The following is a 22,199-nucleotide window of genomic DNA, read 5'->3' as shown; positions in this document are numbered from 1 at the left end:
CACTACATCTACGCTATCCTTTGTTGGTTATAATTAAGGGTACAAGAGATGGGACGTAATTAGGTTAGGGCACCAGAGAAGAGAAAACAATAAAGGTTATGAGCATCCAATTTCTTCTTAAATTAGGTTAGGTTTTACGTGCAGTGTGAAGATTTATAAATAAATATTACGTTTGGGTGTGTGATCGATGTTATATACATTAATGTGGGCATGCATGTAAACTGTTTTATGTGTTGGCATAATAATAATAATATTGTTATTACAAAAATATAAATAAAATATATTATTCGTATTTAATTATGAGATAATACGTTTACACTACGTACTTATATGGTAATATATATATATACACATAAAGTTACGCTTCAAGGGAGAATAATATTTTGATATATTTATTTAGGGGATATGTACAGTAATAATATTATAGAATCATTAAATATTTATTGGAATACAAAAATATTATAAATAGTGACGTAGGTAGGTATAGGTTTGACAATTTGCTATGAAGAAAACTACGTGAGATTAATGTCATATTTGTAATTTCAAGATATCGCGTAACGCGGGATAATGGGAGATTCTCGCTTCCTTCTACGGCTATATATAAAGCTCAGAGTCCTCTCCACTGATTCACCAAAATCCAAAATTCTCTCTCTCTCTCTCTCTCTCTCTCTCTCTCTCTGAGATTTGATTCATGGCTCTTCGGAGAACACTAGCGAGGCGGCTCTTCGGCAAAACCAGAGACTCATCTCCACTCGCAACGCTAGATCTCTCGCCAATTTCGTCCCCTTCTTCACCCAAAACCCTAACCCCACCAAATGCCGCCACAACCAACTTCCGCGGCGAGTTCCTGCTGACACCGCAGGATTCAGGCGCGGCCACCGGATTTTTCAGGAGGTTCCTCCAGCGGCGGGCCATAAACCAGGCAGCTGCCAGGCTGCCGGAGTTCCTCTCGATTCCGATCGGGGACAAGCTGAAGGAGAAACTGATCAATGTCGCCGGCGACCAACGTCTCCGACTGGACGGACTGAGTCCTCCTCCTCCTCCTCCTCCTCTAGCGATTTCATCATCAGGTCCGTCAGGATGGTTCGGCTGCGGAGTGAGTGTGCAGGAAGCGAAGAAGATCCTGAGGTCTTCGCAGTTGGAGAAGTTGAGATCGGAGCTGAGGAAGATTCCGGTGAACTCGATCTCTTACACGGAGTACGTGGAGAAGTGCGTGGATGTGTGTTCAAGCCGGGAGCAAGGCTTGGAGTTCGCGAAGAACTTGGACGAGTCCGGTAACGTGATCGTCTTGGGGAACGTCGTCTTCATTCGGCCGGATCAGGTACTGCCTTCCCACCATATAATAATATATATCACTCTTTGCCTTGTTTCGTCTCTGCCTCTGCGTTCCCGTTGCCGTTGCGTCATAATTCACGCACCACTCCGCTCGTTTTACATGTGTTTGTACGTATTTGGATTTTTTTTTCCGTTTAAAAAGACCCAATTACCCCTATCCATATATATAAAAGATATAATAATCCTAGATAACTACGGACTCCTAGGTGGATCTCACTCACTCTGCAACTTTGATAAGATCGGGAACAAACGCCCGCCCGCCCGCGAGATCATTGTAAATGGCTGATGCTTTGCACGCTCAGCTTCAGCCTTAGTCAAGGAGGTACTCGCACACAAATTTTAAGTACTATAAAGGGTCAGTAAATTTTATAATAAATTATTAAAATATTATTAAAATTTAATTTAATATATAATTTTATAATTATTAATAAAAAATCTAATAAAATATTGATTTTTTTATATTTTAATATAGAGCACGTAATTTAATAATATTTTTATATTTTAAAATAAAATTTAATAACTTTTTATACTTTTATTTAAAATTCAGTAATCATTTATATTGATTAATCACGTCAGTATCTTATTAATTTTTTGTAACAATAATTGATGATATGTATAAAATTATATATTAAATTAAAATTTAATAATTTTTTAGATATAAATTAAAATTCTGTAATCAAACTTTGGTATATTATTAAGTAATAATATACCAAAGTTTGATTACAGAATTTTAATTTATATTATTATTAAGCTGATTTTAGCTGACGTTGGCTTGGCGTGGCTAATGGTATCTATCCTGAAAATTCTTGTAATTATTACGTCATTTATATGTTGACTACAGCTGGCAAAATCAATGGAGAAAATATTCTTGGAGTCGGTGGCCAGGCCAGACGACCCAAGGAGGACAGAACTGGAGGAGATGCAACGGCAGAAGACGGCGATCGACAAGAAGGCCCAACAGCTGGTGCAAGGGGAGCTCTACTGTGGGCTGGGCTTTCTGGTGGCTCAGACGCTGGGCTTCATGAGGCTGACCTTCTGGGAGCTGAGCTGGGACGTGATGGAGCCCATCTGCTTCTTCGTCACCTCCCTCCACTTCGCCTTGGCCTACGCCTTCTTCCTCAGGACCTCCAAGGAGCCCTCCTTCGAAGGCTACTTCCAGCGCCGCTTCAGGGTCAAGCAAGCCAAGCTCTTCAAAACCCACAATTTCGATCTCAACAGGTACCACGACCTCACCAGAATTTTCTATCCTGAACGCCACAACGCCGCTCCCGCCTCCGCTCCCAATAGCGCCGGAGAGGTGGTTTTAGACGCCGTGCACGGCTGAAGCTGCTGGTACGAAAGAGGCAAAATGGGACGGCGGAAAGATAGCTTCTTTTTTTTTTCTTTTTATTTTTTTTTTTAACTTCTTAATTACTAGTTTAAATAAGTAATTAAGAAAGACAGAGAGTACTACTAATTAAGTAGGTTTTAGGTGACTCAAAAACTTTTCAGGTGTATTTTAGAAGAAGGATATAGTATAGTATAGTATAGTATATACTGAAGAGTGAAGAGAGTGGTACAGTTTCTTCCATTGTTCATGCATCATCATCATTAATATCTCTTTTTTCTCCCACTGTTGAGGATTCTATTATAGTATATGAAATATTAATTATTGTTAATCACTCTGATTAGTAGTCTCATTTTTCAAGAAAAAATAACCAACTCTCTCGACGCAACACAACACATATTAAATTAAATTAAAAATTATCCACAACTCCCCTCACTCTATATAATATTTAAATATTACATTACACAATACTCTTTTTAACTCCTCCGTAGAAATGAAAATGATGAAAATTAATAATTATTGTCATGAGTAAAAGCCTATTAAAATATCAAAAAAGCTCAAAAGTCCAAAATGCCTTTTTGGGCTAAAAGACGTAAATTTTTCATATGTAAGGGTCCCGCATAAAGCGTGCAAACACGATAAATCTGACATTTAAAAATCATTTTGAATATTCCAAGAAAATGATAGATGATTATTCATAGCGAATTCTAAATTTTAAAATTTTATATTTTTTTATAAATAAGGGAGCATTCGTTCCTAAAAGTGGGAACGTTTTTTATACTAATTTTAATACAGTTTCTTTCATCATATTTAGTGTTTAATTTAAACGTCGGAATGTTTGCGCGGGGACCTTCTCGCGCTCTCTGATTGTGTTCTTATTTTTGCAGGCTCAGACGACTTGAAGACGACATTTATATTTTAACAAATTTATTGTTGTATTCATGTAACAACAATAATAATAATATTTTTATCATAAAAAAAATTAATAAATAATGATAAAGATTTGTAAGCAACAAGTATCTTGGTGTTACGGTGTACATACATATATAAATCTTCTCGTATTTTAGATAATTACAAATTTTAATCCAATGTTAACAGGGGAGTGGAGGTGGGCACGGGCTCCCTCCCTCCCTGCTTAATGGATCCATACTGCTGGGCCTCCCCAGATTAAAAGCCCAAATCCTGATGGGGCCCATTTAGCTAAAATTTGAAATTGGATCGGGGATTATGAATGAATGGGTAATAAATAATAATACGATTGATTATTGAGTAATGAGAAATTCAATCAGTATCCATTATTATGACCTATGAGATCGAAATGCAATTTGACCTCTGTTCCATCCCGGGGGGGGGGGCTCAGCTCACAGACACTAACTCATCCATGCCATGCAATAAGTGACGTGGAAATTTCTCAAATAATAATAATAATAATCAGGGAAAAAAGTGATAGGCAGCCAGCGATTGAGGAGGTAGTATTTGGTTTTGGTAATTCCGATTGAATTATTAAATGTTTAAGACTAAAATGAATGAATTAATAATAATAAACTTGTGTTGGTATTGCATGGGTGGATTCATTCATTGGGACGACAGCAGCATTAAATAAATTTATTTATGCCCCCCCACCCCCCCCCCACCCACACCCACTTTCCTCTGCAAATTTATCATTTAAGAATCATTTTGTGCGTTTGGACACTGTAACTCAAAAGAATTCCCTTATTCTATGCACCATACCATACTTCTATTTGACATCTTTTCATTTCCATTTTTGGTTGATTTTTTTTTATTATTATTAATTAATGTCTATACAAATTGCACTTAAATTTATTGTAATTTAAGATTTCCACGTCAAGAGATTTTTGTGTTTTAAAAATGTTACTTAAAAGTTTCGTGGTATTTTAGAGATTGTCAACCACAATTTATCAATTGAATTGATGACATCAGAATTAGTCGTCGATTGAATTTGTAAGACTATTGCGATATACTCAAAAGTCAAAACATCAATTAATGAACAAGATAATCTTGAATGACCCACGTCAATAAATAAATAAAGAGGGATAGATATTACAAGAAAAAGAAAAAAAAAAGTTGAAACCCTTATTTTGAAAGGACCTTGCTATTTGGATAGAATCGATCCAGATAGAATTGTCTTTTTTTGTCATTTCAATTATTGATGTTAGAATAAGAATGTCATTTAACATTTTATTTACCAACAATACCCTTTCTATTCACAAGTTAAAATTCCATTATCTCTCTTCCTTGTTAAATTTAAATTTTAGTCTCTCACATGAGTTAATGAATTTTTGTCAAAATGTGAAATTGAGTCGATGTTATATAATTCAAGAATATAATTAAAATAATAAAAAGTGTAAGAGTGCAATTCACTCCTATATAGTTTAAGAGTGTTTAGTGTTTAAATAAAAAAAAAAAAACATACAAGTATAGAGATAAAATATGTATTTGGCCCAACTCTTAATGCCAATTAATTACATATAATGTATTCATATTACATATTATAAATTCTCATTGACAAACATTTTTTTCTTTTTCTTTTACTTTTAAAGAAATAAAAGCAAGATGGGTGCACCCACCCACCAACTCAACCCACCCACCCACTTACCAATTGCCAATTGCCAACTGCCAATTGTCAATCTGGGACTCAGCTGGGCTCCTCCTCTCTGGATTGCAAATTACCAAACCCTTCCCTTTTCATTTTTTTTTTATTTTATTTTATCAATATTCAACTATACTATTCCCCACCCCTTTCCTTCCCATTTCAACTTTGATGGCCCTTTCTGTTCTGTCATTTCCATCCTCTTTCAATATTTGCAGAATAGCATAAATATATGTTATAATATTTTCTATAAATAAATCATCATTAGTTGAAATTTTTGATTATGAATAAAGAGTTTATTAGATTAATAAAGTTCACTTAAAATGATTAAATAAAGTTTTTTGACTTAAATTTATTTTAATATTCACTTATATATAATATTAAAAAATAAAAAAAAATGAACTCTAAGTTATTGAATCGCTTAATAAAAGACCCATTAAAAAGATTAAGTTTCCTTTCTTGACTATAATTTAATTTTTTTGTTAAAATTATTTACCTTGTTAATAATTTTCATATTATAATTATTATTATATGAGGAAGGAGAGGGATCACCCATACCATACCCATGTTACAATTGCTATGCATGCATGAATGCAAATTACATTTTTAATTAGAGCCGATTGATATGAATATTAGTATTGAATAATAATCGATATACATACATATAATTACAAGTACTACTTTGTAACAAATGAAAAAGCAAAAGAGTGAGAAGTTGATTAATTATTATTTAATCAAGTAAGTAAAGCACTAATTAATTTAATAATATATAATGGAGGATCCAATGACGTTTCACAGAGAGAGAGAGAGAGAGAGAGGACCACGCAACATGTTGGTTCTACATTAATGCAAATCAATGCATGATTTATCCCTTTACTCGTGACACCTCATTCATTATATATAAAACCTCCTCGCATGAATATATATTTGATATGACCATCATCTCTTCTTCAATCAAGTCCATTTATATATACCCATAAAAACAAATATATATTTGAATTTATTTGGGAGGTTTAATTGGGGAAAGCTTATACTTGGTGTAGGTGCAGATTAATTAGCTAAAGAAAATGAAAGTACGTAACCCAATGCTTATGCTTCGTTGGTTGGTGGTGTCAATCATCAAAGGGACCGTTGACTGTTGTCGCTCTCAATTATATTTCATTCCTTTCAATTTATTACTCACATTTTGAGTCACACTAATCTTATATATATATATATATATTAATATTTTATTGAATAGATTTAACAATTAACTTAATAAGAATTTGACTTTTGAGTTTATTATAAGTATTTCCCGCTTTACTCCTTATAGGCTGAGCTCGACCCAGTAGGTCGGCTCAATCGCATAAACCTCAGTAGACCTCAAATTGAGTTCGTCGAAGAAAGTTCTCACATCGTTGGAGCCCGAACTCATATTGTAGGACCAAGTAGGCTTTATATGAACGAGCTCCCAACTACACTTCGAGCGAGCTCCCAACGACTTTTGCAGTTCGCCAATCTAACTGATCAATTCACATAACGAGAATGGCACATGCCAAAGAATATTAGTGGGCTAGGCATCGTCATAGCTAGGCCATTTAGGCCCAACCTGGCCCCTTTCAGCCTATTTAATTGGCCTATGTCGATCCCATCTTGGTCCTTTGTAACAATATTATTATAGCAATTTTTGGATTTTCGTGCGCCCACCTTAGATTCCATCCCCATTAATGACGGATCCCATCCACATTAATGAAGGTTCCGTTGGCACCTTGCTGCTGCATAAGCATCTCTACCGACGCTAGATATTCTGTCCCATCATTTGCAGACGTACAACACATGCAAAAGGACATCTTATTCTCCTATGTATTAGCCAGCTCTCCCCATAGTCATGGTATGTTTTTTCCTGCCAACTTATTGATACTTTGCATCTCCTTACTCGTTTACTTACTTGAGTATCAGAGTATTTTGTAGGGATCGACTGACCGACAGATCAACAAACCAAACCAGATAACACTTTTCTTCATTTCAGATTCATTACACCGGTGCGGACCAACGAATTATGATCGATCAATTCTAAATGTCGACAGAGTTTGATTTGAATTTGGAAACCCATAAAATTTCTCAATCATTATTTGATGGGTGAAACAAAGTAGGGATCGTGCTAATACTTAAAAAAGAAAAATGTAAATAACCCCATAGACATGACATATGTAAAATATTTGGAGTTTCATATAAAATATCGAAATTTGAATCAGTACGACGATTTAGAAGATAAAATTATTGTTGAAAGACAATAATTTACACTGTAAAATACTTGTTGAATCATTATGATGATTGGAAGGGTAAGTCTCACATGAATTACACCGAATATTTAGTTTTAAGTGTGTATAAATTATGACTGTATCTGGATTTACTCTGAAGGTGCATCAATAGAAAAAGTGGCTCATCCATGAATAAATAAAAAAAAATATAAATAATTAATGCTTAAATAGAGGCTATTATATTAGTTACATTAAGAGGGGCGGGGGAATAGGCCTGAGGCCATCAGGCCCACTTGCCAAATCCAATGAAAGACTGGGTCACTGACTCACTGGACTCAGCGGGACCACTATTAGCAATCATCATGCATTTGCTGATGAGATATGCTTCTTTGGATTGGGGTAATAGGAGGAACCCACCCACCAGGCCACCACTCCACAAAAGTAACGCAGAGAGAGAGAGAGAGAGAGAGGTGGAGGTGGGTGAGCTTTATTCTAGCTAAAAATAGTATTAATAAAGCACAGCCGTGGACAATGATGCATCATTTCTCCATTCATAATTGGAATTGCAGCATTCTGTTGAATTAAGATTTTGGAGTAAACAGGCGGGAAAGGAGGTCAAAGTTAGAAAGCAAACATTGGTTAGCTACCATTCTACCAAACCCATAATTTTAATAAAAATATTAATTAATTAACTGTTGTGATGATTCATTCTTTTTTTGGGGGGTTTGAAAATTGGGTGAAATGGCCTTCCCCCGTGGGTGATGTTGTTGGGTTGGTCATTTTGCATTGTTTTAAGGTTATGAATGAATGAATCAATGGGCTCGGTGGCTTTGTCCTGTACAATCCGATACCCTAAAGGGCCATGCTATGCCATGCCAATATGCCACATCCCATCCCATTCTGCCTTCGCCTTTGTTCTCTTCTCTTTTCTCTCTCAAACTAACACATTTCAATTGACATGGGTACGGCATGGAGCCAAACCTCCTTTTGTTGCCTTGTCCTTTCCAAAGCGTTATTCCTTTTCTTTTCTTTTTTTTTTTTTGTTTTTCTTATCAAACAATGTGCTATTTTAAAAACAAAACAAAACAATAAAGTCTGATGCTAGGGGTCTATTTTGGATATTACTAGGCAGACATCCATCCCACCGCCGGGGGGGGGGGGGGGGTGTTGAATGTTCGCGGCTTATTGATGCAAAAAGAATGGAAGGAAAATGATCATGGAGAGCAACATTATTCAAAAAGAAGAAGAAAATGATCCTAAAGTGCTCTATATAAGTTGGCATTTAGGACTTGAGTCACGAGTTAAACCTTAAAATTAAAAATAAGTATAAACAATACGTTCTATCAAATTTTGGAACCTAACATTAAAAATTCAAATTAGAATCTAAAAACCCTTAACAACTTAATTACAAACAAGTTAAATTGTGAAAAAAAATTATTAATATTTTTTAAAAAAGACAACCCCCCCCCCCCCCCAAAAAAAAAAAAAGGGGGCGGGGGTAAACTATACACTAGTGATTTTATGAATATTTTATGCATTATTTATCTGTTTTATTTAGTGCTATTTTATTATTTAATTAATTTAATAAATGAAGTAAAAAAAAGACGACCAAAAACAAATATTCCCGTGGCCTAACCTAACAAATTAAAGGGAATCATCATGGGCCAGCAAGCCCATCTAGCTTTCATCGTAATTTGGTAAAAACAAACTGCCCAACCTTAATTATTATTCTTTGTAAACACACATATAGACACAGCCAAAGCCATACGTAAGTATACAACCATCCATGACCACCCTTGCCTACGATATTTGTTTCATTTTATGAACACAACCAACAAGCAACAACAATTCAATTCATAATAATAATAATAATAATAATTAAATTTACAGAGATAACCCATACAAAGATATTATTATTATATATCCCTACATAAATAAATAAATAGAATACAAGAATTTTATATATATTATTAAAAATATTTCAAAGTAGACGTCTCAAATCACGGGGCAGATGAACCAACTTCCCCCAGATATATATATCTATCTATATAAGATAATATAATAAATATGTATGTATATTTGGTGATGAAATAAAAAAGTTAAACAAAAATCAGGCATTAAAGGCAGGCAGGAGGAATTGCGGCATTGGACCGCTGCAACTGTGCTGTCCTTGTCCAGTCCGTGGCCCCCCTTGGTAATTTTAAGCAAATATGGGGGCACTTGCATACCTACAAGTTACATTAATATTTAATAATTATTATAATTATTATTTATTTTGGTATGGCGACAGTCGACAGAAGAGAAATAATCAAGTCTACCCACCCTTACCTGCTCTCGCTCCTCTCCTCTTCCCATCATATCCTTGTCTTTCTCTACACTATCATCATCATCATCATCATCATCCTCATCCTCCGCATCAACGTCGTCTTCACTGTTCTTCTCATCTGATTTCTCCTCTCCCTGAAGAAGAAAAGGCAAAGAGGAAAATTGATTTGTTCACTCGTCAGTTGAGATACGAACAAGTTGATAGATAGATAGAAGCAGCAGTCGTCATACCATATTTCTGAGATTTCAAGGAGAGACCCAAATAACTCGGTTTCATACCATTCTTATCGCGACCTTTTCAAATCGGACCGGCTTCTAGTACTACAGACAATTCCTCCAGCTTTCTCTCTCTGTTTCCCTAGTTTATACATATATGTATTTTTCCTTTTTAATAATGCGGCCTAGCCTGCGGTTTTTCTCGCTGGTGGAGCCGATCGGAAAGTCACCGGCGATTTGATGGAATCGTTGGTGCTTCTGGACACGTTGTTTGATGGAGTTAAAGATCCACTGTAGTCGATGCGTTGGTTCTTCGAAATTCAGGCTGTTTCGGACCAAGATTCGGTTCGCCATTGTGTTTTTCGAGGTAAGCTCGCCGATGCCTCTTCCCAGTAGCTTCTGCTGTTTGAGATTTAGGGATTTTGGTTTCTGTCTTCCATCTCTCTCTCCCTCTCCTTTTGAATTCCTTTTACAGTAATGCTGAGGGAATAATCTGGGATACAGTCTTTTGGTCTGTTTCCTTGATTACAAATTGCCGGTTAAGAAAGGGAAAAATCTTCAGTCGTGATGACTGGCACTCCAAACCCTCAACGAGTTATGTGGCTTTCATAGTTTGTATGCATCTACTTTTTAGCTAAAGTACAGAGGGGGTAGGGTTTTCTTGGTGGAGCGTTTGTGGTCAGAAATTGGGATGTTGGAGTGGAAGATATTATTTTCAGCTGTTGTTGGCTATATATTTATGTTTGTATTGTCTTACGTTTTTGCTGTTTCCCTTTCTCTTCTTTTTCTTTCTTTTTTCCTTTTCCGTTATTGTTTCAGTATTTTCCTGTACCTGTTTCGGTAATTTTGTCACTGTTCCTAAGTTCCCTGAGAACGGAATCTGTAATGGAAATCTCACTCTAATTTTGCTTTTCTGCTCGAACTTATATCGAGCTCTTTTTGTTTGTTTGCATCCACTTGGGGTTTGGAAGACTAATGGTTGGTGAGCTCTATTGAGCTCATGGGATTCAAAGCTTGTTGCGTTGTTTTGGTATGAGTAGCATATGAATGTTGTCTTTGGTCTATCGGGCTATTTTGTGTAGAAATAATTCCCCTTTCGAACCTAAATGGCGCTTTTTATTTGTCTTTATTGAACCATTGAGGGTAAATAAAATCTGTAACTGCAGATTTTGATAAATAATTCTCTCTTTTACTTCGTCCAGATTGTACTGATTTTGGTATGGTTAGAAGCTGCATATTCAAAACCTCAAGAACACGAATTGCAGCTAGGAGCAGAAAAGGGTGGCAAAAACATTTTAACACATTCCTGTATTCATGATGAAATACTTAAACAAAGGAAGAGACCAGGTCGCAAGGTTTATTCTATTACTCCTCAGGTTTACAAGGGGTCTGATATCTCAAAACTCCTTCACCACAAGGGAAGGGCGTTGCTTGGAATTTCAATATCTACAGAGCAACAAAATGATTCAAAGCAACCTATCAGAATTTATTTAAATTATGATGCTGTTGGTCACTCGTCCGAGAGAGATTGTCAAAATGTTGGTGACATTGTGAAGGCAAGTATAGCTAACGTGGGTTAACTTTTGGCTTGTACATGGGTTAAGGACTTGGAACTAATGCTGACGTTTTTGCCTTCAAACTTTTCATATTCAGCTTGGGGAGCCTCCTCTGAGTTCCAATCATGGTGTGCCACCTTGCAACCCTCATGGCGAGCCTCCAGTTTTTGGTGACTGCTGGTATAACTGCACTGCAGAAGATATTTCTGGCAATGACAAAAGGCGCCGCCTTCGAAAGGTATTATTTTTTCCTTTGATTTGTCTGCTTTTAGCTGGTTCTGTGTCTTGTGAAGTCCTTGTGCTGCTGAAATGAATGCTATTGTACAGTATGTATATATTGTATAGTTTGATTAACATTATTATTTTGTCATGACCTTCGCTTGCCTAGTGCTTTTAATTTGATCTTCTGAACAGTATCTTGTTCCACACTGCCTACGCTTTTTATTGATGATGATGGTGTTTTACGTTACCCTTATCCGATTCAACTGCTCCTTCCCCAACTATAACAAAGAAGATACTGATTTACAGAGCTAGCTTAATACAGGCTCTAGGAAAGACAGCAGACTGGTTCAGAAGAGCTTTAGCAGTTGAGCCTGTGAAAGGTAACTTGCGGTTGAGTGGATATTCTGCATGTGGACAAGATGGAGGAGTACAGCTTCCACGTGAATATGTAGAAGGTATATTTATTACAAAAGAAAAGTCAGCATGCTGGAACATTTTTTCCTTGCAGTTTAATAGATCCTGGCTCCCTTTCATTGATTGTTTTAGAAGGCATCCTTTCTTATTTGTTTAACCTTTTGTTGTTCAGATGGTGTTGCTGATGCAGACTTGGTCCTTTTAGTAACCACCAGGCCTACCACAGGAAACACTCTAGCATGGGCAGTGGCGTGTGAGCGTGATCAATGGGGCCGTGCTATTGCAGGTAATTTTTCTTGGAACAATTCTCTGGAACATTTTTTTTTTGGAAAGATTAAAGTGTTTTTTAGGAAGATTGAACTTACTGTATGTCATATGATTAAATTCCAAACTAATAATATCTCTTTTCTTATGCAGGGCATGTCAATGTCGCTCCTCGCCACTTGACTGCCGAAGCAGAAACGTTACTTTCAGCTACACTCATACATGAGGTGAGCTGGCTTTCTGAGTGTAAACAATTAGGAAATGAAGCTTTTTCTTCCCTGATTATCTTAAGTTTCACACCATTCAGGTCATGCATGTTCTTGGGTTTGATCCACATGCCTTTGCGCATTTTCGCGATGAGAGGAAAAGAAGGCGTAGCCAGGTAAAAACTGTTGTATAATGCTGTGAAACACTCCTTCTCTCTTGTGGTATAAATGGTGTGAACTACTCTTATCTAAACAGCAATTACAAAAAGAATCTTCTGGTAGTAATGGCATTGGATCCTTTACATTTTTATTGACAAGAGAGATATCTTCAGCTGCCCTCCTAAATATCATAGCTTATGATTGCTACGAAAGACACGTGGTCTATGGAAGTACCTTTGTTTCTTAAACTAATCCTATGAATATATTAGGGCTCTGCTTATAAGAAAAGATATTATGCACAAAAATACACATGAAGATTAGTGCTATATAGCATGAAACCTGCTATAGTTTATAATTGGGAAAATGTCTCCTCCACATCATATGGTGTGAGTTTTTTGGTGCAGATATTCTAAGTTTAAAATTTGCCATGTATAATTATGAGTGTTTAAAAAAGCACACTTTAGGTGCAAAGCATGAAGCAGCATGCTTGGCGCTTTTTTGCGTGAAGCTTAGTGACTTTAGCTGAGTACGATTAAAGCGTGCACTTTTACTTGAGTTCCGAAGCGCAATAAAGCACGTTTCAGAAATACACTTGTTTTCTTTTTTAATAAAAATATGAATGGTTGGATTTGTTTAAATTTTTGCAATAGTGTGGCTGCTTGTATGGAATCCTTGCCCCAAAAAAGTTATTATCAGATCTTAGAAAGATGTAAATAAAATCATATATACATTTGTTTAAAGAGAAAGAAGACTCAGCAGTATTTACCATGCAAAAAATATTGAAGGAAACATGTAATTAGGTGTAAATTAGGGGTTGCTAATTTATTTCTAATTGCTGTAAATCAGGGATTGATGATTGATTCAACATTCTAGATTGCTGTAGATTAGGAATTGATGATTGATTTTTGATTGTTGTAAATTAAGGATTGTTGGTCGATTGCAAATTAGGGATTGACTAATTGGGGATTGTTGTAAAATTAGGGATGTTTTATTTATTTTTTTCCTTATTCTTCTATCCGATCCTTTATCTAACTTGTGACAATGAAATAAAATGAGGTTTTTTGGCCAAATTTTTACAAAAACAAAAGAAGACTCAACAAAATAAAAATAAAAATTAAAAAAGAAGCCTTAGCACATTCAGATTCTTTCAACCAAGAGTTCAGACTAGTTTGTCTTCCAAGTTCCATCAGGACTAGCAGCTAACCAGATTATATCCTTTTATATGCGTCCTATGTGTTTTTGCTACGATTGCATGAATTTGTAAATTGGTATAAAATATAAGTAAAAATGGTATCTCATCTTTTGTTAAATTTGCAGCCCTCATTCTAATTTAGTTTTTTTTTTTTTAATGATCGCTTTTTTAATAGTTTATATTTTTTATACTTATAAAAGTTTATACTCTTTATTCTATTTATATGCGCTCACTTTGCTTAAGTGTGCGCTTTGCTTTGTGATTAAGCTCCATAGGTCTTCTCTGCCTAAGTCTGCTTTAGTGCTTTAACATTGATAATTATAAAGCTTCTCACTTAAAGCTGTGTTTGAACGTTGTGTAGTTTTTTGGTATTGCTTATCATTTCTTGCATCACATGTGATTTAAGAATTTGTCAAATTGTGCTTCATAGTAGTATTGATGCACATACAATTAAGTTTGTCTTCTTTATGATGGCAGTAGAAATATCACTTCTGCAGTATGCATGGTTCTGTGGTGGAAACAATTCTTATAACATGCTCATTAGCCACTTCTAGATAGTGGAAGAAGGGGCTCTATCATTACCAGGTCATTGTAATTGTATTTGCTGTTGTGTCCTGTTCGCATGGATTGGTTAACTGAAGATAATTGACTAAAGCATAGAATGTCTTCAGGATGTATTTCTTTCATTTTATGCTCCTAATGTCTCTAGTACGTTGAAGTTAATGCATCTTACGTACTCCAGCAAATAATAATAATGCATCTTACATATGTTCATAATAATAATAATACTAATAATAATGGACTTATGATCATCATAATAATAATACTAATGGACTAAAGCATGGAAGGTATTCAGGACATATTTATTTCCTTTTATGGTCCATATGTCTCTAGTACATTCAAGTTAATGCATCTTACATGCTCCATCAAATAATAATAATAATGCATGTTATGTATGATTTTTTTATTTGTACTCTATTCTGAGTTTCAGTTTACTTACCATTTCATTTGTAGGTTACTGAACAAGCGATGGATGAAAGGCTTGGGAGGATGGTTACACGTGTTGTCCTCCCCCGTGTTGTTATGCATTCACGCTATCATTATGGGGTATTTTACTACTTTATTTTGATTCAATTTTTGGCTTACCATAAATTTGTGTGCTAGCTTTGCTTGTTTCCCCCTAAACATAAACAGATGTTGATAAACAAAATTTTATGATAAGCAAAGTTAATGTAGAAACTAGAATTTTTATAAGTTCTTATTGGCAGGCATTCTCTGAGAATTTCACTGGTTTAGAGCTAGAAGATGGGGGAGGACGTGGCACATCAGGTTGTTTATCCTTCTCTATTTGTTTTTCTCTTCAAATCTCTCTTTGGTGGTGTTCTGTTATGTATAAAATATTGATATCATCATCGAAGTATTTCCCGTCATTTTCAAACTGGTATGCAATTCTTCGTGCAACACAAACTTGTTCATAGACATGACAAAACACAAGTATATTGGAGCACTATTACCTTCCATCCTTGCATACTTACTGCTGTTGGTAGGGTGGTAGTACTTTGGAAATTTGTATAAGTGGTTGATAATTTTCCCCAGGATCCCACTGGGAGAAAAGGCTTCTCATGAATGAAATTATGACGGGCTCAGTTGATACGAGATCAGTAGTTTCAAAGATGACACTAGCCTTGTTAGAGGATAGTGGATGGTACCAGGCTAATTATAGCATGGCTGACCGTCTTGATTGGGGCCGCAACCAGGGAACTGAATTTGTTGTTGCTCCTTGCAATCTCTGGAAGGGAGCATATCATTGCAACACAACACAGTTATCAGGTTGTACATACAACAGGGAGGCCGAGGGTTATTGCCCAATTGTGACTTATAGTGGGGATCTTCCTCAGTGGGCCCGATATTTTCCACAGGCTAACAAAGGTGCACCCTGGAGCATTCGTTTTTGTCCTTTTCTTTTGTTTGTTTACGTTTTTGTCCTTTTCTTTTGTTTGTTTATTGATTTGCTATTATGATCCATGCATGCATTTGAATATGAGCAAATTTCTATATTCAATTCTAAAATCTGGGTTTGCCAAATTTGGAATATGAACAACTTAATGTCATAGATCAAGTTTATGTGCCACATTCCATATGTATTTTTTTTTTTTTTGCCTCCTGTTTACCTGAGAAAGAAGTTTTTTTTTTTTTTGCCTAGGGAGAACTGCCGGGGGGGGGGGGGGGGGGGGGGGGGATGCTATATATTTTCCTGCAGCTTAGGTGGTGTTCTCTTGTGTTTCAGTTTTTAATTTTGAGTGTGTTTTGAGATTTTTAAAAACGGATTTTTTTTTTGTTATTCTGAAAAACTGTTTCTTAAAATAAAAAACTAGAAAACACATTTGTTTTGAAATTTTGAAAAAAAAAAATTTATGATATTTTATTCAATAAGTTTGATTATTAAACAATAAAATTAACTCTTTTTAATATAACATTTTATATTAAATATTATTATACATAATATGCGTAATACACTTAATAATATACTATATGTTATCTTATATTTTTAATTATAATATATATACTACTTTTTAAAAATTTTAAATAAATATATAATTTTATTTTCTAAATTTAAGAATAAATTTTTCTTTTTCTTTTTCTATTCTCTCCCGCGCCTGCATCTTCTCCATCGTCGGCGACCACCGCTGGTATGAGATTCACACGATTAGAGCCTACCATTAAAAAGGCCAAGCCAAGGGGGTTAACATACACAAAAATAGGCCAGATTTAACGGTTGAATTTTCATAGATCTGATTTTTAATTTTCGTCCAAAACTCAAAAACACAATCAATTGCCACCGGCCGTTGGCCGGTGGTTTTCAACGATCAGAGGCCTTTCTCACGTTGCCAGTAAGGGGATAAGTGTCATTGCCATGGCCGATGACGTGTCGTCGGTAGCCGAAGGCTCCATGGCCGTGAATGTTGCCTTTCGCTGTTACCGGCCATCGGTTTTCTCCTCTGACGCGTCATGTCCGACCGCGACCTATTGAGCGCCTCCACCATGTTTGACCGACCATGGCCTCATGCATCGCCATGGCCATCGGTCTTTATTGCTCTGCCATGGCCAGTCGTTTGGATGTTACTTGGCCATCGACATCATCAAGCCATCATTGCCGGCTTCATGTGGCCGTCGGTGATGGAGGATGAAGGAGAAAAGAGGAGTCATCAATGGCAATGGTGGTGGGCGAGGTCAACGGCAGCTTGAGAAGGAAGGGAAGAGAGAGAGACGATGGGTTTTGTGTGCGAGATTGGGTTTTTTTTTTGGGAGGGGCGGGGGGTGGAGGCGTTGTTTTCTGTGTTTTGGTGTTTTCAGCTAGTTTTGGCTGAATACATGTTGTTTTGGGTTTTCTTTACAAAATTTTCCCTTGTTTTCGCTAATGTGTTTTTGAAAATAGCAAAGTAAACGTGTTTTCAGTATTTTGAAAAACTGAAAACTCAAAACGGGTTGAAAACAGTAGAGAGAATAGGGCCTTAACTTTTGAAGTCTTGCTCAAGCTAGGTGGCCCTCTTAGGTCTATCCTTTGACGAAGAAAGGAAGAAACAGTAACATTTGTTTTGGTTGGCTTGCTGAAAGAAATTCAATATTTTAGAGTAATTTTTATTTCCAAATATGTACAATAATATTCACTGCATAAGTATTGTTGGCAGTTAGTGGTTTGGACTTCAGCCATGATTTATTTAACTTCAGCTCTGTTTTGCAGGTGGGCAGTCCTCATTAGCTGATTATTGCACTTATTATGTAGCTTATTCTGATGGATCTTGCACAGACACCAACAGTGCACGAGCACCAGACAGGATGTTGGGTGAGGTGAGAGGAAGCAGCTCAAGGTCAGATTTCCTAACCTCACCTCTATATTCACAAAATTACAGCATTTCATGTGCATAATTTTCTTTTTGCATGATGTAGGTGTATGGCCTCATCACTAGTACGAACAGGATTTGTTAGGGGTTCTATAACCCAGGGAAATGGTTGTTATCAGCACAGGTGCTTTAATAACTCTCTGGAGGTATAGTTGGATGTTTAATGCTTATTTTCTTTCTGGTTTGCTGTATGATTATGTCCTGCTACATGTGGCTTTCTTTGGACTAAATGCATGTCCATGTCTGATGCAATATTCCTTCCAAAGTACATATAACCATTATACATATTATTTTCAGGTTGCTGTTGATAGTATTTGGAAAGTGTGCCCTGAATCTGGTGGACCAATTCAGTTTCCTGGATTCAATGGTAGCTTAATTTTTACATGCATGTTTTTTCATATCAGCTCTTGTTATTCATAGGTATCTATTCAAATGTTTCCCTGGTCTCATGTTATCTGTTTATTTTATTTTCTTTTTGTAATGCTCTGGACTACAGGTGAGCTGATTTGCCCAGCTTATCATGAACTATGTAGCACAGATCCATCTCCTGCATCTATGGAATGCCCCAGTTGGTGTAACTTCAATGGAGACTGCATTGATGGAAGGTGTCACTGCTTTCTAGGGTTCCATGGTCATGATTGCAGCAAACGTGAGATCTCTATTCCTTTCTTTTTGTGCTAATAGTGTAGTATTAGCATTCTTTTTGAGTTACTGATGAAGGTTATGTTTCAGGCTTCTGCCCAAGCAATTGTAGTGGATATGGGAAGTGCCTTCAAAATGGCATCTGTGAATGTGAAAAAGGATACACTGGCATTGACTGCTCTACTGGTAATAAGATATCTTTTTGAAATCGTTTTGCCTGATTTTTTAGATGACAAAAAAAGGAACAATTGAGGTGTCCCCTAGATCTAGATATTAGATGATATGTTCAGCATATGATTGTGCCCTATGTTACATGGACTCGGGTACAAGTGTCAGATACAGGTATGTACCTAGAGGTCGGACTTGTCAATTTTTTGAATTTTAGGATGCCGGGATATGTGTCTGAACGTGGGACATGGGTAGTGGGATATGACAGAATGATAAATCTTACCTTCTTATCCCTACACATGCATATCTTTTTTATCTTTTAATTCTATAACTACAAATTAAGGGTATATTACTATACATATAAGATAAAATGTTCACTGGTAGGTATGCAATTTGGGTGATCTCATACAACCATACATTTTAAAAGGCTGAAAGCAGATTAACAGAAATAATAAATCAAAATAAATTGTTAATTTTTAATTAAAAGTAAATTAAATTCATAAAAAACAAGAATTATCATATAGACCGGAAAATGAAGTCTGACACATATCCCAGTACCGGTGTCATGTCATTTCGATGCCGGTGCACTGCCTGAAAGTGCAGAGTCTGTAAGATAGATTGTGCCATAGTATTACGCCTGTCAGATTTCATTCTCATATTTGTGAATATATTTGTTCTTTTCACATTATTATGGGCATTTTTGACTTTGGGGGGGGTGCCATTATGCATGACACTGAAGATCTCACCTGCATTCAAGGGCCCAACTTCCACCCCTCTCACTGCACACCTGCTGGGTGGTCCGGGCGTTCTGACATAATGTGCCAGATGTTAGATCTCACGTACACAACTCACTGCTTCCTCTGCATAATATTGTACTTCGACATAATGTGCAGCAATCTGTGATGAACAATGCAGCCTTCATGGAGGGGTTTGTGATAATGGGGTTTGTGAGTTTCGTTGCTCGGACTATGCTGGCTACACATGCCAGAATAGCACTATGCTTGTCTCCAGTCTTTCTGTCTGCAAAGATGTGCTAAAGAGTGATGGTCCTGGGCAACACTGTGCACCCAGTGACTCAAGTGTATTGCAACAGCTAGAAGAAGTTGTTGTGATGCCCAACTATAACCGATTGTTCCCTGCTGTTGGTGTTGCTCGGAAGTTTTTGTTTTTCTTGAAGGATGACTACTGTGATGCAGCTGCTAAGCGGTTAGCTTGCTGGGTAAGTTCTTTCATCCTTGCTATCTGCATACACTTAGTCCTGCCCTTTCCTTGTTTTCTGTTTAGTCTTTGGTGTGAAGCTACTATTGAGTTTTTTCTTTTGCGTCAATATGGACCCTTGCTTGTGTCTTAGAGGTCTGCCTCCTGTTTCCGTTAATAGTTGTGGTAGGGAATAGCACTATGTTACAAATTCTGCCACTGTAGTCTCAGATTGTCAAAACCTGTAACTGCAAAAATTATTCTCGTGTTGACTGACACAAATGCCATAACCTTGCTTATTTTAATGTAGTTCGATATCTGATCTATGTTGAATGGGGCCTAATCCAACTTATGGATATGTGCATCATCTTTAGACCGAATCGTTATAATGTGCACAGACCAATATTTCTTAAGATCAGAAAATCTTGCCCTAATCATGAGGATTGTTAGATGCTTCAACTTCAGAAAGGCCCCTTCTGAATTTGGCAATTAAACAAGCCAAACTCTTGCCTGATCCCTAAGTATGATAACTGGCTTTGATGCATGAATATGATGCCTTCAAAAAGGCTAGGTGAATAAACAACCATGTAAGTTGGTGGTTAAGTATTGTGGATGGTCAAGCTGGGAGGGGGTTGGTAGAGGCTCCCTGTGAAGTGATATTGGCTGACATGCCATTGGACTGGTGGAAATGAAATGGGCAAGGCAGTCAGAGAGGGTCGGGAGAGTGCCTCAACCTGAGGAGCTGAAGAGCTGAGTGAATGAATCTTCTGAGGAGAAGATGCCTGACACCCCCCCCCCCCCCTTTTTTATAGGTTGGTTGGGCCTCAGAGGCCTAGTTCATATATGAATATAGGTCCTTGGGTATGTACATGACAGGCAGCTTGTCCTTTCCTGCTCGAGTACATTGAGCTTTTGGTCCTGCCATATCTAACCCAACCTTCTGAAGGTGGTCAGGAACTGACTTAATGGTTCTAAGGCATATGATGAATACTAGTTACCCTTTTGATTGGTCAGAGCAAAGGATCCCCTTCTTGAGACCACAGGGTTGAGTGGCTTGATTAAACTTTTAACCTGATGAATCGGTGAAACTCTAGTTCTTGCTGCCACTCTACAAGCAGGTCTCCTGCAAAGTGCCAGGAGATGCTTCACATGTGCACTTCCGTCTTGAAGTCAAATGGCTTAGAGGCTTCCATGGCTGAGCTAAGGGGGAGGCTCAGACTACACAATGGCTCTGCAGAGACTCAAGGCCCCAGGGCATTGCATGGCATATACTTGAGCTAAGTAGACTTGCTTGGGCTCATGCCCCAAGCTAAGAACATGGCTCAAGGCCAGAGCATTGCATGTGATATCCTTGACTTTTTAAGGTTCAGTCAGCCATGTACACACTCTTTTAGGATCAAGAAGAAACTCAAGATTGGTTGAACTGTTAGAAACTAACTGGTTGAGCTTGTGGTGTGAACTGCAAACTCAACTTTTATCCCTTTCGCAATCTAACCAAGTTTTTGATGTTTTTATTATCGGTGGCTTGATTGTGCCTGGATCTAGGATTTCTCATTCTTTGTTGAGAAAGTGGTTGTCAATGCTTTGCAGAAGGGCAAAGAAATATTTCATTTTGTACTTCCTTTCACAGGCAGAATTGTGTAATATAATTATTTGACGAGAAGAATTAAAATTTTTATGCATCTTTTATTTTGTTAACAGATCTCAATCCAGAAGTGTGACAACGATGGTGACAACAGGCTTCGTGTGTGCCACTCAGCTTGCCAGTCATATAACTTAGCATGTGGAGCATCACTTGACTGCTTGGACCAAACCCTATTCAGCAATGAGGAGGAGGGTGAGGGTCAGTGCACGGGCTCCGACGAGATCCCAGTCCCATGGTATAACCGTGTGCGGAGCAGGTTTTTTCTGTAACAATTCCCAAAGAAGGGGAATATCTGTAAATTATAGGCAGCTCCAATTATTTGGCACCCTTCCGGCCGCCGGGGGGGTGGTTTGTAATATGGGTTTATGTAGAGTTCTAGTGTTAGGTCAACGGCACGAATTTGACGGTGCCCTCCTAGAGGTAGGGTTTTTCTATCCCCATCCCAAAAGAAGTGATTTAGAAAGAGGATGGGGATTGGTTACTGAGATTTGGCTTTCAAAATTGAAAAGCCTAGATGTAGAGAAATTTCAAGTGTATGAAAAATGCAAAAAAAAAAAAAAAAGAAAGAAAGGAAGGAA

General features: G+C 37.0%; 2 protein-coding genes across 5 annotated transcripts; both read left to right on the top strand.

The window, feature by feature from the left end:
- Nucleotides 1-656: 656 nt before the first annotated feature.
- LOC127807466 (calcium uniporter protein 4, mitochondrial) lies at nt 657-2,950 on the top strand. The gene is made up of 2 exons (XM_052345334.1): nt 657-1,321; nt 2,177-2,950. The coding sequence occupies exons 1-2, from the start codon at nt 692-694 to the stop codon at nt 2,657-2,659; spliced, it is 1,113 nt and encodes a 370-aa protein (XP_052201294.1). The 5' UTR covers nt 657-691; the 3' UTR covers nt 2,660-2,950.
- Nucleotides 2,951-9,889: 6,939 nt separating this feature from the next.
- LOC127807464 (uncharacterized) lies at nt 9,890-22,038 on the top strand. 4 transcript variants are annotated; one of them, XM_052345329.1, is made up of 17 exons: nt 9,900-10,421; nt 11,257-11,610; nt 11,708-11,848; nt 12,155-12,287; nt 12,419-12,532; nt 12,664-12,737; nt 12,818-12,892; nt 15,082-15,174; nt 15,336-15,396; nt 15,664-15,996; nt 17,810-17,936; nt 18,016-18,115; nt 18,267-18,336; nt 18,466-18,618; nt 18,702-18,797; nt 19,673-19,998; nt 21,678-22,038. In XM_052345329.1, exons 1-17 carry the CDS (start codon nt 10,329-10,331, stop codon nt 21,888-21,890), a joined length of 2,556 nt encoding a protein of 851 aa, XP_052201289.1. In that variant the 5' UTR covers nt 9,900-10,328; the 3' UTR covers nt 21,891-22,038. The 4 variants fall into 4 exon arrangements, with proteins under 4 accessions (XP_052201290.1, XP_052201289.1, XP_052201291.1 ...); XM_052345330.1 differs by lacking the exon at nt 21,678-22,038 and having other exon boundaries at nt 9,890-10,421; nt 19,695-19,951; XM_052345331.1 differs by lacking the exons at nt 9,900-10,421; nt 11,257-11,610 and having other exon boundaries at nt 12,139-12,287.
- Nucleotides 22,039-22,199: the final 161 nt, after the last annotated feature.

Source organism: Diospyros lotus, chromosome 8, assembly GCF_014633365.1.
Source record: "Diospyros lotus cultivar Yz01 chromosome 8, ASM1463336v1, whole genome shotgun sequence".
NCBI classification, from domain to species: domain Eukaryota; kingdom Viridiplantae; phylum Streptophyta; class Magnoliopsida; order Ericales; family Ebenaceae; genus Diospyros; species Diospyros lotus.
The sequence above is the reverse complement of the archived record's forward strand: the minus strand, read 5'-3'. Positions and strand labels throughout refer to the sequence as shown.